The sequence below is a fragment of the Neovison vison genome, chromosome 2 (assembly GCF_020171115.1).
Source record: "Neovison vison isolate M4711 chromosome 2, ASM_NN_V1, whole genome shotgun sequence".
Lineage (NCBI taxonomy): Eukaryota > Metazoa > Chordata > Mammalia > Carnivora > Mustelidae > Neogale > Neogale vison.
The window spans coordinates 19,965,553-19,982,762 of record NC_058092.1 but is presented as its reverse complement, the minus strand read 5'-3'; the positions used below and the strand labels follow the sequence as shown (position 1 = coordinate 19,982,762).

Below are 17,210 nucleotides of genomic sequence, written 5' to 3'. Positions count from 1 at the left end.
TATAAAAAGTGAGTTATTTAAAGAAAAATATTAAGTATTAATATGACATCGTGAGGAGTGTGGCAAAAATGAACATGGTTTTGGAGTTGAAACAGTGCTTTTGCTATTGTTAACTGGTTGAGTGCAGTTCATACTTTTGACCAGTAGGTGGCACCCCAGGCCTTTTTTTTCCCCCCTCACCAGCCACAGCCTGGAGGCAGCAGGGGACAGATGGTGGTTGTGCCAGAAGTCGTATTTGCAGACAGTTGGTCCTGTTAACACGCGAGAAGGGCTTGGCATTTTACAAAGTGCTTCCACACACATGCTTCTCATGGGGCTCTCACAGCAACTCCTGGAGATTGAGACAAGACAGAATATTAGGAAGCCTCATCTTACCGTGAGGAAACAGATGAGGAGTTTGAACTTTGGTCAGCCTATCTCATTGTTCACTTCGCTGACTTCTTAATTGTGAATTCTAGGTAGTGAAAAGCCACAGCCCTTCTCCCACAGGACCTGTAGCCCATCAGGAGACAGAATTTAAACACCTGTAGAGTATTACTGAATCAGCAGTCAAAGGGATGCTAGGTCACTGGTGGTTTGGGCGACTGGAGAATTCGACTTGGGAAAATCTGTTCCGAAGTGGCATTAGACAGCAGAAGGCAGAAGAGTGAGGGGCCATGAGGACGCTGCTCTAGCTGGATATATATGAAAGCAGGCGACCTCCACTCCCACGCTCAGTCGGATAGGGGCTAATAACTAGGTGCTGCTTCCCCAGCCTCTTTCATCTGAGAAGTTCAAAGCACCACACCCCTATTAACACCCTGCAGTAGGTGGGGAGTATCAACAGAGCAAGCCAGGGAAACTGAGGCCAGGAGGCACAGCCTGGGGACGACTGAGTCACCGGTGGGGCCTGGAGCTCAGGAATCCCGACGCCCAGGTTGCTGGACAAATCCCTCATCAGGTAAGCTGAGAGGGTGGGTGCTGTTTTTGAACATGGTACCAAGGGCTGTGGTCAGGGTTTCTGACGCTCACCCCGTCACCTTGGCTCTCACCAAAGCAAGCCAGCTGGAAGGAAGGTGTCGTTTGAACTTTATGGCCTTGTAGCCAAGCCCTCTCAGCGTGTATTTGCTGTAGTCTTGAAGTGGGGAAGATGGAAGTCTTCCAAAACTTAATTTTCAGGCCTTGGTGTGACAGCAAGGCTTTTTTCTCCTCCAGTAAATAGACCTCTGTTCACCTTCTACTGATGGCAAAATGATCTTCTGCCATGCTGGGGAGGGGACAGCACAATGCGGAAAAGAAGAGACACCTGGGTCTGTTCAGCATGAAGCGGGCATGAGAAAGACAATGCTGCGATGTGGCTGGCAGAGGGCAACCATTCTTGAGATTTCTTTTTTTTCTTCCCTGATAGAAAAGTAAAAAACTTGGAAAATGAAAAAAAGTCACCCATAACCTATGAATAATCAAAAATACTTGTAATCTATAATAAATTTTCTACTCAAATGTTCAATATATTTTGTGTTTTTCTTTTGGTCTTACTTTTATGTATGTGCAAAGGGATAGCTATAGCATTTGTATGACGGGAATATGCTCTACTTGCTTTGTAATCTGCTTTTTTTAGTTAACCCTATTTTGTGCAATTGAAAAACATAAAGACAGGGCGCCTGGGTGGTTAAGTGGGTTAAAGCCTCTGCCTTCAGCTCAGGTCATGATCCCAGGGTCCTGGGATCGAGCCCAGCATCAGACTCTGCTCGGCAGGGAGCCTGCCACTCTGCCTACTTGTGATTTCTGTCAAATAAATAAAACATTTAAAAAAATAAAAAACATAAAGACCCTTTAAATGTTTTTAAGATAATATTTCATGGTGAGGCAGTGATTTTCACCGTCCAGACTCCCATGGTTAACCGAAATTATTACCATTTTTTTGTCTTGTTAATAGTGCTGTGATTACACCTTTGTGCTCAAATCTTTGAGTCTCTGATTTTTAGCTTATGATTACGTCCTAGAAATGAAACAGCTGATGTTTCCCATTTTCCAGATTCATAATGCCAAAATGCCTTCCAGAAAAGCAGCACTGTGCATCTCCCCGGCATTGTCTGAAAGTGCTCTTCTCACTTCCAGACCTCACTTGGCAGTCATGACCAACTTCTGGAGAGAGGAAACCATCTCTGAGTGCCTTAGAAGGGACCTTCTTGGTCATCTCTGCTAACTACTGGTATTAGGATATGTGCATTTCCATTTATATGAGTGGTTAAAGGTTTACTTTGAAATTGTTTATAAAAATTATTTAAAGAAGTGGGGGAGGGATGCGTGGTTGGCTCAGTGGGTTAAAACCTCTGTCTTCCGCTCAGGTCATGATCTCAGGGTCCTGGGAAGGCTGTCTGCTCAGCAGGGAGCCCGCTTCCCCCTCTCTCTCTGCCTGCCTCTCTGCCTACTTGTGATCTCTAATAGATAAATAAAATCTTAAAAAAAAAAAAAAGTGGGGGACCCCCCCTTAAAAAAAATTGGAAGATACTATTTGGAACTTATCAGAGGTCACAGCTAATTGGACAGGTTTCCAACGCAGACAAAGAGGCTTAGGCGTGAGAGTGACGCCCTAAAACCCACAGAGCTGAAGCACAGTCTGCTCTCAGCTGTTTCTGAATTAGTAAAATGCTTACCCACAGTTGGCTGAGAAAGGAAGCCTGATCGCATTAGAGTCTGTGGGAAGGTCTACCTCAGAGATTCTCTCGCCTTTCCCAGGGCTATCGAGGAGGGGAGGGAAGTGAGGGCAGACCCATCCTACCACTACTAAGATCCACCCTGTTTTTGAAATTTTTGAAAGCAATAGGGAGGCCCAGCTACCCCAGAATCCTAAAGAGAAATTCTCTAGCAGGCTGAGTAGTAGCCCCCTACTCCTTTTCCTTCACTTTTTCCCTCTCTCCTCCCTGGCTGTTGAGTGCTCACCTAGCCTTAAGAAGGAAGGGTCTGGATTAGCTCATACTTCGATGGCATCAGGCCTGCTGAGGGCAGGGGAAAGCATACACCTCATTTCCAGGCCACTGTGTCCTTCGTTTCCAGTCAAGGATCCAATTTCAGATGGCCGCAGATATCCAGGTGGCCTAAGACTGAGGAGCTATGAGGGGACGGGCTGGGGATTTGGAGCCCAAATGAGGTGAGAAAATATGAGTACTGGGAAGACCCTCTGGACCAGAATACATAGCAAAGCTTCATTTTTTTTTTTCCATCCAAGACCTTGAAGTAGTTGTGCAAAATGAGAGGCCCCTACAAAGCCATCCTAAATAAATCTGCAGCTATCTTGCTTCAAGAATCTGAAATCAAGTTTTCTTCCAAACACACCAGACATTCGGACATTGGAGATGTGTGCGTGTGCGTGTGTGTGTGTTTGAGTGTGGGGGGTGCTATCTGCTTGCTGTGCAAATACAACATCAAGAAATGTTCCCTCGTTTGGGGAGGGTATGTGCTATGGTGAGTGCTGTGAAGTTTTACTTCTACTTGTGTAAACCTGGCAATTCACAGACCTGTATCCCTGGGACTAATAATACATTTTATGTTAATTTAAAAAAAAAAAGAAAAAAGAAATGTTCCCTCGTGCTCCCCGTCACACTGGATTACCACCTCTTCCCTTACATTAATCCTGAAGCCTTCACAGTCCTTGTGGAATGATCGAAACAGAGGATAAGGAATACTGGAACAAGGGTAACATCTCTCCCAACGTTTTTTTTTTTTGTTTGTTGTTTGTTTTTTTTTTTTCTTTTAAGATTTTGTTTATTGGGGCGCCCTGGTGGCTCAGTGGGTTAAGCCTCTGCCTTCGGCTCAGATCATGATCCCAGGGTCCTGGGATCAAGCCCCATGTCTGTGTCTGTCGGGCTCTCTGCTCAGCAGAGAGCCTGCTTCCTCCCCCCCCACCCCATCCCCATCCCACCTGCCTCTCTGCCTACTTGTGGTCTCTCTGTCAAATAAATAAAATCTTAAAAAAAAAAAGATTAAAAAAAGTTTAAAAGATTTTATTTATTTACTTGGGGAGGACACAGAGGGAGAGGGAGAAGCAGACTCCCCACTGAGAGGGGACCCTGAGATCATGACCTGAGCCCAAGGCAGACACTTAATTGACTGAGCCACCCAGGCTCCCCTCTCCCAGCTCTTCAGTCATAACCCGTGGTTCCGTAGCCTATTCTGAGTTAAGATCTGGCCCCTCTACAGTCAGACAAGGATATTTCAGGTTAACTTTACTTGAGGGAAGAAAGCAGGGGGATGTGTCTTCCTTTTTCTCTTATAACAAATACTCCTTGAACGCCATAATCTGATGTATTCGGTATTATACCTAGCCACAGATTGAAGACTCCATGCTTTTCCGAGTCTGGAATTTCCTCTTTTATCTCTAGACAGATAATGAGTTAAATTTCCCAGAGAGCAGTAAGGAGAAGATTGGGTGGAGATGAGAGATGAATCAGCCTCTGACACCCCCAGGGTGACATACCTGTCTGCTGCCCCCACAGACATTCCTGGCTCCTGACTCACTGGGTAGGTGGGGGGGTGGGGGGTGGGGACGACTGTTCTGAGAGAAGCACACCTACCCTGCAGAAACCTGCCTCCCTCCCCTCACCCCTCCCACAGCAGGGACAGTGGGCTGGGGGAGCCCCCTGAACAGGGCGAAGAACTGGAAAGGAACAAAGGATGTAACCAGGGGAAGGAACGTTTAACTTGGTGAGCGTGCCAGGAAATTGGCCCCCTACACGGTCTTTTCCCATTGGAGACAATTCCTTTCTGCCGGGCCCTGGGGTGGCGGTTCGATGAAAAAGTCTGTTTTGATTCTTAGAAAGTCCAAGACACAAGCAGGGCAGCATAACATCACGTGGTTCTTTTCAAACTTATTTTTAACTCATGAAACTCCAGTATACAAAACAGACATATGTGTGACGATTTTAGCCAATGTGTGTGGGAACAGGGGAAACCCAGACTGCTGGCCTCCTGCCCTGTGGCAGTTTATGGGGAACCCTCTGAACACAATTTGGAAACAGCTGTTGTAGTTTAAGAATCATGGGCCTTGGATTTAGACCCGTTTCCACTCCCCAGACATGTAAGTAATTTTATAACCTTAGTTATCGGGTTATTTAGCCACTCTGAGCCTCAGTCTCTTCAGAGGCAAAACAAAGATGCTATGTATTTCTGTGCGGGCGAGGTCTGACAGTGGCTGGCCCATGGCCGTCCTCCAGCCGTTGTTATTACCGTACTCTCTAGGAAGAAGTGGGACCTGTTGGTCAGATGGGCAGTCTCGGTGCAAGCATCCAAAATTAGGTTTTCTCAAAAAGGTACTGGACATTTGGACACTGGACATGTGTGTGTAGGAGTGTCTTGCTTTTCTGGAAGGAGCCACTGTGGTCTGCCTGACCCCAGTGACTTGACCTCCCTAGGGTCCTGGTTAGTTCAAAGCCTTGCCCTTTATCTTCTACTCCTGGAGTTCTAGACAGCCAATTTGCATTTTGCTCTCTGAAGTAACTACATATGTGAGAAGAGTAGATACCGTCTTTAGAAAATTATAGGTTGTAGATTTTTCCTATATCCCTCAACTTCTTGGGAAAGGAAGATCTTTTCAAGCCCTTAGCCCCATTTCCTGGTGGATCAGGTACTCTGGCAGGATAGGAAGGATAGGGCTGGGGTTACTGAATCTTTGTGAGCTCGAATCTCTGTCTAGACAGGCCTGCCTCATCCCAGAACCAGCTGTATTTCCATTTCCACAGTAGAGGACCTGGCACTCCACTGGGTTTCCAGGCATTTGGGAGGATGGTTTAAAACTAACTTCCGAGGGGCACCTGGCTGGCTCAGTCCATGGAGCATGTGACTCTTGATTTCAGGATTTTAAGTTCTAGACCCACACTGGGTATAGAGATTATTTTAAAAACAACAACAACATTTAAAAAAATAAATACAAATAAATAAAACTAAGTTCTGAGCATAGTCCTGTACAAAAACCTTGCTGAAGGCACTGGAGGAAGAAAGTAAAAATAATGAGACAAAGTTACCGTTTTTAGGAAGCTATCTGAAGAGTTAAGAAATAGATCCAGCACATAGCTGCAAACCCAGAGGTGAAGTCAAGTAGATATGAAATCATAACTGAATAAATGTCCCTCTATAAAGCAAAGGAGTTGGTAGGATAGCATATCCAAAAGCTTTGTATACATGTTAAAGGGAGAGGGGAGGCAGCTAGTCATGTTCTGACCTGAAGCTGGGCTTTGGAAATTTGGAATTTGGCTTTGGAATTTGGAAAACTCCAGGAGAAAACACTTAAACTCAGATAAAATGCACATGCCATAAAAATCATCCCTCTCAAAAGACAAATACCATATGATTTCATTCATATGTAAAATTTAAGAAACAAAACAGATGAACATAAGGGAAGGGAAGGAAAAAATAAAATAATATAAAAACAGAGAGCGAGGCAAACCGTAGCAGACTCAACTATAGGAAGCCAACTAAGGTTTGTTGGAGGGGAGGTGGCTGGAGAGGTTGGGGCATTGGGATGATGGGCAAGAAGGAGGGCACTTGATGTAGGAGCACTGGGTGTTATATGCAACTGATGAATCACTAAATTCTACCCCTGAAACTAATAATACAGGATATATTAACTAAATCATATTAAAAAAATTAATCCCCCTCAAGAGTACAGTTTAGTGGTTTTTAGTATATTCACAAAGTTGTGTAAATACCAATACTTTGGTGATTTTTAAAAAAGTTTTTATTTATTATTTATTTAAGTAATCTCTACACACCATGTGGGGCTTGAACTTACAACTCCAAGATCAGGAGTTGTACGTTCTTCAGACTGAGCTAGCCAGGCGCCAGTATCAACACTATTTGACTCTGGACCATTGCATCACCCCAAAAGAAATTCCATACCCATTAACAGTAGGACTGAAAAAATGTAAATGTCAAATTTAGGTCAGGAAGAGATGGCAAGAGATGCTCATTGAGATTCCGTCCTGGTAAGAAAGCTTTAGAGAGATTATGTCATAAACAAAAAGGTCTGGGACTTTCATGGTCAGAAGCTGGTGCCTAAGCTGGCTCACACCTAGCCATCTGATTTGGTGATATTCCAATCCACAGCATCTGCTTCTGGAATCTCTCAACACCAACACATTACCTTAGGGGTAGCTCATTTCTTTCCCCATATAGGGCAACCATGAGTGGTGTAGGATAGACAAAAGTCAGAGAGTGAGAGAAAAGAAAGAAGATCTCTTCCCAGGACCTACCCATTAAGAGAAAGTCACCAGACCTGTCTGGTAAGAGAAAATGGGTCACTTCCAGATCCGAGGGAGAGTCACTTGCCCTAATCCAGAGTCTCTGCCTGCTTGCCTTGAAAACCAACACCCTTCCAGGAAAGGAGAAGAGAAAATCGGGGACTCGGAAGGCAGCAGAGTGGTCCTGCCAGCTTCCCCTGTAGAAGTAGCTCTGATAAGAGCCCTTCAATTTCCAGTCCCATGGGTGTGACCAAACTTGGACTCTGGGGAACCTGAGGAGGCTTAACTGAGTTCCCCCTATCTTACCAGGTAGAGGAATGACTACTTGATATCAGGACAGTATCCTCTGGTGGCCCAGTGAGCATGCAGGTCAGCTTTGGCAATAAAGCTACTCCTGGTGGTGTCTGGGTGGCTCAGTGGGTTAAAGCCTCTGCCTTCCGCTCAGGTCCTGGAATCGAGCCCTGCACCAGGCTCTTTGCTCAGCAGAGAGCCTGCTTTCCTCCTCACTCTCTGCCTGCCTCTCCGCCTACTTGTGATCTCTCTCTCTCTGTCATATAAATAAATAAAATTAAAAAAAAAAAAAAACTTGAGGGGCGCCTGGGTGGTTCAGTGGGTTAAAGCCTCTGCCTTCGGCTTGGGTCGTGATCCCAGAATCCTGGAATCGAGTCCCGCATTGGGCTCTCTGCTCGGCAGGGAGCTTGCTTCCGCCTCTCTCTCTGCCTGCCTCTCTGCCTACTTGTGATCTCTGTCTGTCAAGTAAATAAATAAAATCTTAAAAAGAAAAAAAAAAAAGACACATAAGGAAAAAAAACAACTTGAATTTAAAAAATAACAATAAAGCTACTCCTCTGGACCAGGCCTGACAATTGGTACAGAAACGGATCAACCCCAGACTACTGATGCTGGAAGGTTTAATAATAGCTAACATGTATTAAACATGCCCTGTCGACTACATTAGGCACATTTATTTTCTCAAACTTCATAGCAACTCTTTATTTATTTATTTATTTTTAGATTTTATTTATTTATTTGACAAAGATATCACAAGTAGGCAGAGAGGCAGGGAGAGAGGGGGAAGCAGGCTCCCCGCCGAGCAGAGAGCCCGATGCGGGGCTCGATCCCAGACCCTGAGATCATGACCTGAGCCGAAAGCGAGGCTTAACCCACTGAGCCACCTAGGCGCCCCACAGCAATTCCTTAGGTACAGTTTTTCAATCCCCACTTTACAAAAGAGGGCACAAACGAAAAGCAGAGTCTTGACCAAGGAGGGCTGGGATTCAAACCCAAGGCAGTTTTGACACCCCAGTTTTTGTCAAGACTTTTGCCCAAACCCTTTGATACTGAAGGGGAACCTGAGACCCAGGGAAGGTTCTAATGGCTTTTCCAAGGTCGCAGAGCCAGTCGGGGACACAGTCCAAGCCCATCGATTCAGGGCTGCCTGGATCCTGGAAGGCAGTGGGGACGCACTGGTGGCCGGGCGGCCAACCCTGCCCGCCTGCCCAGGCCGGGCAACGCCAGCAGAGCAGATGACTCAAAGGGCGGGGACTCCTTTTGCCGCACGGCCCCGCCCGGTCCCGCTGCTCCGTGGATGCGGAGCTCTCGGGCTGAACGGGTGGCAACTTGTCTGAGTGAAACCGGGAAAGCGCTGCCCCTGGGGCTTGGCAGACTACACGGGGAACCCCTCACTCCGGCAGCGCATTAAGACGCCGGCTGGGCCAGGCGGTCGGAGGGAAGACACACCCCGCGCGTTCCGCCGCGCTCTCCCCCATTGGCTCGTCGGGTTCCGGGGGCGGGTCCCTGAGCAGCTCTCTCCTGAGATTGGGCGATATCGGCCTCGGGCCCGCCTCCAGCCCCAGGCGGTGAAGGCGGGAGCGAGCAAAGCTGCAGAGGCTCCTGGCATGTCGGAGCTGGCGGGCGGGGGGCGGAGGCGGCGAGCTGGGTTGGCTTGGGTGGCCTCCGCTCCCCGCGGCCCTTCCCACCCAGCTCGCGGCTCCTCCTCGCCTCCCCCTCTCATCTTGTCCCCGCGTCCGAGCGCTGGGGCGGGGGCATTCCCCTCTCAGATATGGGCTTTTAATGGCGGCGTCATGCCGCTGTCCAGATTGTGCTTCCCTCCTCTCGGATTGGAGCGCTTGATGGGACTCTTCCTCGTTTTCCGATCTGGGATGCTCCCTGCCGCTCGCTACAGCCTATCCCTGTAACATGGACCTGACACTCCCTGCTTTCCTGTCTCCTCAGATCTGGTTCTGCGGCCTCCTGCCCTGGGCCCCTTCCGAGCAGCGCCAGAGCCGCCTTTGCGCTCTCCTGACCCTTCGGGGTCCAGACCAGTTTGTGGGGGACCCCTCTGGGAGGGCTGGACCCCCACCCCCCAGTCTCTCACCTGGAGTCACTGGCTCCAAAGTCTTGCCTGTGGGTCACTGAGCCAGCCCCATGAGAGGTCAGGGCCCTAAATCAGAAGCAAAAGTCAAGGTCTCCAAAAATCATAAGCCAGTCCCTGTCCCATCCCTCCACCAATAACTGGAAGAGACAGAAGGAGTGTCACAGGGGAACTTTATTGAGAGAAAACAGGGTCACACCCAGCAGACATGCTTTCCCTGTCATTCTGGGTCGTACACTCACTCGCTCTCACTCTCTCTCAGTCTTGCACACACTCATCCGCCACACAGTCCAGCTCTCAGCCGCAAGGGTGGGACACTCCTCAATTCCTAAGTTTCAGAGGCAAACGGGGTGGGAAAGAGGCAGGAGGGGTTAGAGGTGGCCCGGTTGGCGGTGGGGTTTGGAGGAGGGGTGCAGAGAGCAGGGGTGGGTGGGCTGACCCCTGGCGAGGAGCTCCCACAGCTGCAGGCAGAGCCGGACCCCCTGGCTCCAGTTGGCCTCGGCTCTGCTGGTCCCTCTCCTTGGAGCTCTTGTGAGCAGGGTGCAGAGCGTTCGGGGAGAGGGGTCGGCCCTCCCACCCCTAGTAGTCCTCTCTGCCACGGTGGGGGTGCTGGGGAGGGCAGGGCGCGGCAGGGAGGGGGTGGGCTTGGCTCAGCTCTGGGGTTCCTCGGGAGCCTCGCCTGCCTCTTCCCCGGCGTTGTCGGCGGTCCACAGCGTCAGGTTGTCTCGCAGCAGCTGCATGATGAGGGTGCTGTCTTTGTAGGAGTCCTCGCTGAGGGTGTGCAGGTCAGCCATGGCCTCGTCGAAGGTGGTCTTGGCCAGTGAGATGGCCTCCTCGGGGCTGTTGGCGATCTCATAGTGGAAGACTGAAAAGTTCAGGGCCAGGCCCAGGCGGATGGGGTTGGTGGGCGGCATCTCCTTCTTGCTGATGTCCATGGCCTCCTGGTAGGCCGACCGGGCTGAGTCAATGATGCGCTTCTTGTCATCACCGGTGGCCACCTCAGCCAGGTAGCGGTAGTAGTCGCCCTTCATTTTCAGGTAGAACACCCGACTTTCAGCATCACCTGCCTCCTTGATGAGGTGGGTGTCCAGCAGGCCCAGCACCGTGTCACACACGCCCCGGAGCTCAGTCTCCACCTTCTCCCGGTACTCTCGCACCTCGGGGCCCTTCTCTTCCGAGCCCTCTTCGTTGCCTTTCTGCTCGATACTGGACAGGACCCTCCAGGCAGCCCTCTGGCCACCCACCACATTCTTGTAGGCCACTGACAGCAGGTTTCGCTCTTCGCAGGATAGCTCCTCACCCTTTTCCACGGCACTCTTCATGAAGGCTGCCATGTCCTCATAGCGTTCAGCCTGCTCTGCCAGCTTGGCCTTCTGGATCAGACTGGCTCTCTCCATGGCTCTGGCGACAGACAGACAGGTGGCGGGCTAACTGGCTGCCTTGAAACCAACGCCGGATTCTGAGCCTCCCAAGCTCTCTGCCTGCCTTTTGGCTGGGTGGCCAGGCCCCAGAGACGGGTGGGGAGGGACAGAGGGCGGGGCTGGGGCCCAGGACCTGCCTCCCTCTCCTTTTCTCCCCACACCCTTTCCGGCTCTTCCTTAAAGGTAAAAGGCTGGGCTATGGGGTGAGTCACAGGGGCAGTCAGCGGGAGAAATCGGTAGGGCGTTGGCCCCACCTGCACAGACACCTTTCCGGGCTCCAGGATGCCCCCTCTTGTTCAGGGCTTCGATTACATGAATGCCCACAGAGCTGCCCCAAATCAAATGATGCGCTTCTTGTCATCACCGGTGGCCACCTCAGCCAGGTAGCGGTAGTAGTCGCCCTTCATTTTCAGGTAGAACACCCGACTTTCAGCATCACCTGCCTCCTTGATGAGGTGGGTGTCCAGCAGGCCCAGCACCGTGGGCCGTGATTTGATCTCAAATCAGATCCTCCTTCGTGGTGTTCTTCCAGGGGCCAAGGATGGCTTCAACCAACTGGCTGCTTCAGCCTAGCTAGAGCCCATGAAGATCGGTGCACCCAAGAGGACAGATTCTTAATCCTACCAGGTACATTTCCCACCTTGGTTCAGGTGAGATAATTATGTTTAGGTAGGGCTGCAGTTTCCCAAGCACCTTCACATCCATGATTGAATTTAATCCCTACCATGTTTCTGTGAGACACACTGTGACTATTACTCCCACTTTAGAGATGAGAACGCTGAGGGATGAGATTTACTAAGGGTCACACAGCTACTAAGCCCCCTGCATCCTACTTCCTTCCTTTGGCTTCTCCTGTCAAGGCCTCTGCCTTGTGAGGTCCAGGCTGTATTTAGAAGTGAGATCCAGGCTTCTTCCGGAGTCTGCCTGAAGTGATTCTATCCCCTGGTCATCACTCCCCCTCAGGGTTCCCTCTGAGTTCCCAGGATGCACAGGTGGCATCGCTCAGGGTGCCACTTAATGAAGTGTTTAACGAGCGGGCCCTGACGCTCCAGCCCAGCCTTTGTAATTAGTCACCCAGTAGGTGTGTTGGACACCTTCCCCATCACAGCACAATTTTCCCTTTCAAGTTGGTGGCCTGTTGCCACTTGTTTGAGGACCTACCCTCTGGCTCTCCACGCCAGGTCACCTACCCCCTCCAAGCCACCTGCCATCATGTATCAGTGGGGCTCACACAGGGTGGGGGCCCAGCTTTCCTGCCTGACTCAGCCTGCCCTCTGTCAAAGACTGGGAAGTAGGCCACTTGGGTGCTCAGCCCACTTTGGATCCCCAGCGGGGGACGCTAGCACCTGGGGAGAGAGACAGGACCGAGATAAAGAAGGTGGTGGTGACACGTACCATTTTGTTTTATGGGGTAGCAGTCCCAGGTGAGTGCTGCCTCCCCCAGCCTGCCTCTTAGAAATTTCCCTGTCCCTTCCCTTTGACTGTGGCCCTCCCTCTGACCCCTGGCAGAGGCCTCAGAGATGGGATGCTTCTCTCTTGCCAACCTTCTGTCCCTCTTTGCTGGGATGCTGTTCTCATTCAACCAGGAGTTTCACCTGAAGGTGTCGGCACCCTGCCCATGAGGGTAGGTTCCTCCTTATCTGCCCCACCCCTAGCCAAAGCTCAGATGGGGCTCAAGGGTGGGGCTTCCCTCACTGGGATCCAGCCAGCTTAATTTGGGTGCCAGGGCCATTTCACAGGTCTGTCTCTCCCTGGTTCCTCTTGGTTGGAGCCTCAATGCCCACCTTCCCCTCCTGGAGGGAGGCTTAGGCCAGAACTCAGGAGCAAAGAGGAGATCTGCCTCTTTGAAGGAAAAGTAGCAGCATGCCTAGGCAGATGCTACAGATTTTCCAAGGAAACAGAAGGAATTTTAGGCTTGACATCTCCAAGGCTTTGCTCAGATGGGATCACCCACACAGAAAATGATGGAAAGGAAATGCATTAAAGTACTAATTTAATAGAGCATATCTTTAGGTAGTGGTATTCCAAGTGATTTTTTTTCCTTTTGATTTTCCTATTTTCTTCAACGGTAGATATGTATTATTTTTCTATAAGAGCTAGAGTAGCCTAGTATCTTTGGCATCAGATTGCCTGGGTTTAATTTTTAGATGTATTGCCTTGGCCAAGTGACCTAACCTCTGTAAGCCTCTGTCTTCCTAAGTGTAAAAGGGGGTTTGTTGTGAAGATTAAATAAGTTGATGGAAAAGCACGTAGTAGAGTGAATGGTAATTGTTATTATCATATGAAAAAAATCCAACCATCTTATTATCATAACCACATACCCTCGAAGCACTGACATGGAGCTGGGTTCTGTGAAATGACAACAGGGTCCCAAACCAAGCCTTACCTGAGGACTGGACCCTCCCCAGTTGAGTGTCCTTAGGAGAAGGAAGACAGATGAATGGTCAGATGTGCTCACTCAGCACTGTCTCCTCCCTCTCCAGCAGACATTTCTCTGGCCTACACAGGCCTGAGGCCCTCAAGGACCTTCCTTTGTACTAGTCATCCAGCTCAGGATTTCCCAAGTCCTGGGGGAAAGCTAGAGATCCCAGAGCACCAGAAACCTGGAAGGCAGGGCCTGGAAGGCCTAGGAATTTTGGAGGTGCTCTGTTTCTAGGAAGGCAGCATTCTCTTCCTGTCACTCAAGCCAGGAGCTGTGGTGGTGGAGACCACAAGCTCCATGCCCTCAGCACAGCCAAAAGAGAGAAGAGCGAAAGGAAGCCTCTTCACTCCTCCTCCCTTCGCCTGCAGAAGCTTAGGGGTGAATTTGGGAGCCAGGCTACCTCCTGCCCGCTCTAGCCTGTCGATCCTGACTCAGTTCCTGTCTCAGACACCTCCCTTTGCCTCCAGGCCTCCATTTCCCAAGTCCAGGAGCCCAGGCAGGCAGGAGACGGCAGGCCCTGGCAGGGTACGGAGCTCCACCGTCAGCAGCCTGAGTCAGCAGGACGGGAGTTGGGGCTGTGGCTCAAGGGGCTTTCCTCATCCTGCCCGCTCTCCTCCATATAGCATCCATCCCCACAGCATGTTCAAGAGGCAAGCGATAGTCACAGGCTTGTGACAGAGAAGGCAGCAGCCAGTTGCTATCTAGCTCCACGGAGAACAGACAGGACTCTTGAGTACAGCGGGAGGGAGTGATTAGAATCCAGAAAGGTCTTCCTATGAAATTTCTTCCAGTCTTGGAATGATCAAATTAAACAAGTGACTGGAGGGAGGTATGACACTTCTCCCCCTGGTTAGTTGTAAATAAGATGTCAGTTATCCAGTCAAGGGTTCATTCTACTAGTTGCCTTTGGGAGGGAATATTAGATTACTTTTAAATGACTCAGCGATCCCGAGTCTTCTTCTCCTCAAGGCACTGTTTAGAGTATCCCACATCTAGACCAGTCCAGTCTAGGTCACAGAGTGGAGTTGGTGGAAAGAGAAGGGAATGTGGGGCTGTAGGACTGCATCCCAACTCTGTTTTAAGGCCTTTCAGGAGAAGGGAAGGTCCCATCTTGCCTCTGAGCCTCAGTTTTCCCATCAGTACAAGGAGGCCAGCATAGATCACCTCTAAGCCCTCTGATGGCTGTGAATAACAGCTTCTAATTGGGTTTCTCCCTCTGAGAGGCCCTAATCCTGAAGGAGCCCTACTCATTCCTTGGGTGGTGTAGAGGGGTCAGAGATTAGGGCAGAGATTGGGTTCAAATCCCCGATTTGCTGCTTTATCAGCTGGGAGATCCTGCACAACTCCTGTGCCTTCCTTGTGCCTCAGTTCCCTCATCTGTAAAAAAAAAATGCTGACATCACCTTCCTCATAGGTTTAGGTGAAAAAAATGGGCCTGGCACTCGGTTAGCGCTTGCTAAATGGCTGCCGTAATTATTTTCTAGCTCTTGGCATACGGTGTGCATATCTCAATGTGGGGCAGCAGCTGGGGGAAGGGAAGGTTCCATGAGGTTGTTAACCTGGGCTAGATTCAGTTTAAGGGGTGACAGTCCCACCTTGGGTTGGCGCTGTTCAGAGTTGAGGTCACCTAAGGCTTGAAGGCCTCTGGCACGGAGACCAGTTCTAGAAGAGAAGACTGAAGAGGACACTGGCTACTCTTCTGATGTCACTTCTGGCTTCACTGTGCCTCTTCTTTTAAATCTCCAGAAAGGGGGGGTGGGGCGCATAGGTGGCTCAGTAGGTTGAGTGACTGATTCTTGGTTTCCTCTTAGGATATAACCTCCCTGCATCTGGCTCCGCGCTCAGTGGGGACTTGGTGTGAAGATTCTCTCCCTCTGCCCCTCCCCCCCCAACCCCCTGCTAAATAAATCAATCTTTAAATCTCGGAATGGCACTAACCAACTAGAACAAAGCTGGCAGTGAGGGTAAGCCAGACCTTCCGCGCACTCATCACAGGCCTCACCCCCAGACCCCAGAGTGAAGGTGGCACCAGACACCCAAGGATATGGCAAGAAGAGGGAAATCTTTATTTCGGTTAAAAAAGGTACAGGACAGCAGACAAGCGGCCCCCAGCCGTGGACTGGGCAGATTTCCGGGGCCCAGCCCAGCTCCCTTGAGGTCCTCTGAAGAACGGCGGGCTGTCCGAGCTGGCTAGCTCAGGCCCTCAGCGCCTGGGGCAAAGGGAACAGGCGTCCTCCTTGCATCTTACCTACTCAGGGTAGTGGGGATGGAGGGGCCGTGGGAACAGTGTCAAACCGGTTGTGCTTAGAACAGTCACCAAACTTGTTCAGCAGCGTCCTCAACCAACACCCCAGAGGCTCCTGAAGAAACCTGCTCGGCCCCGCTACAGCTATGCCTGATTCTGGAAGGGGGCAGGCTGTAAGGCCAGATTCCTGAAGAGTCTCGACACCTTACAGATCTGGGGAAGGGGACGCGAAGTGGAAGGGGGGCAAGTTTCAGCATAGTATTGTATCATTGTGCTGACAGCTGCGATATGGCTTTCTACACTCTGGCTGGCATGGAGTGGGGGTGGGGGCCAAGAGGCCGGCCCTTGCCCCCTGTTGGAGGGGGGGGCTTTGGAGAGCACACGTGTGGGGTAGGCTTGGGGGCAGACCCTGTAGGCACAGACGGTGGCAGATGGGCCACAGGTTAGGCAGGTGGAGGGGCCGGGTGCCTGGCTCCCTTCGGGCCGCTCCTGGAGAGGCAGAGAGCAGCGGTCCTCAGGAGGTCCTTAAGCCCCCGCACACACTGGAGATCCCAGCAGGACAGCAAAGAAGGAGAAGAGAGAGGGTTAGCGGGCTCGCGAGGACGGGGCAGGGGGCCTGCAGCGTTGCTGGCGGGGACAGGTGCTACCCCAGCACCTGCCTCTTCCCCACAGAAGGGCCGAGGCTTGGGCGGCAGGCAACGAAGCAGGAGAGAGCTCAGCAGGGACAGAAAGCCAGGACACAAGTGTTAGTGACTAAGGGCTCCTGCACACCAGGACACCACCAGGATAGGCCCCAGCACCTCAGAGCAGGAAGGCCACCCTCTCCCCAACCTCACCCTTCACCTCCTGCTCGAGTGGGAGAGCGGAGAGCGGCTCTGCGTGAAGCTACTTCCTCAGTCCAGAGCAGGGCTGGGCTCTTAGCCCCGCCCTCAGGCCCCGATCCTTCTGTTTGGGGGGGAAGCCCTGGCGGCCCTACCACCGCCAGCACACGCACCACACCACACACCAGACAGATGAATGGGCTCCACGGGGTTGGCGAGGCATGCGATGAGGATGAGATGGTGTGTGAGGGGAGCGGGCAGTGCTGGCTGACGGGGGAGGTACGCTCTTACCAGCTAACCCTCTGCAAAGAGGCCTGTTAGCTCCCCTCAGGCTGTGCAGGAGATGGCAAAATCCTGACAGGTGTCCTCCTGGGGGAGATACCAGAGAGGCGGGCCCGAGTTATGAGTTGTCTGGCTGGGCCCTGCTGCCCAGGTGGGGCTAGGGGCCGGGGAGGCTCTGACTCACAAACTGGAAACTACGGTCTCAGAAACGTTTTCTTAGCTGGGCAGTCCCTGGGGATCCGAGTGAAAACACAGCAAGGAAAAAGAACTTGGGAGTCTCCAAGTCCCTGAGGCAGGGGAAAAACGGAGGGGACAAGGAGGGACCAGGATGGCCTCTTCTTCCATGCCTATGGGGACCTCGCCCCCTTGCTCCACCTCAAGCAGGCAGACTCAGCCAGGAGAGGAGCACGTTAGCTGTATCTCTGGGCTTC

General features: G+C 51.2%; 1 protein-coding gene and 1 long non-coding RNA gene across 2 annotated transcripts; one reads left to right on the top strand and one right to left on the bottom strand.

The window, feature by feature from the left end:
- The first annotated feature begins 4,954 nt into the window (after positions 1-4,954).
- On the top strand, positions 4,955-15,317 carry LOC122899619. Its single transcript, XR_006383131.1, has 3 exons — positions 4,955-5,056; positions 11,542-11,636; positions 15,243-15,317. It is a non-coding gene; the product is annotated as an uncharacterized LOC122899619 (long non-coding RNA).
- On the bottom strand, positions 9,745-11,074 carry SFN (stratifin). Its single transcript, XM_044237519.1, has one exon. The coding sequence runs from the start codon at positions 10,983-10,985 to the stop codon at positions 10,239-10,241; it is 747 nt and encodes a 248-aa protein (XP_044093454.1). The 5' UTR covers positions 10,986-11,074; the 3' UTR covers positions 9,745-10,238.
- Positions 15,318-17,210: the final 1,893 nt, after the last annotated feature.

What these genes read in the sequence shown, in the direction of transcription:
- SFN (XM_044237519.1), bottom strand. Translation starts at nt 10,985, where the DNA reads ATGGAGAGAGCCAGTCTGATCCAGAAGGCCAAGCTGGCAGAGCAGGCT.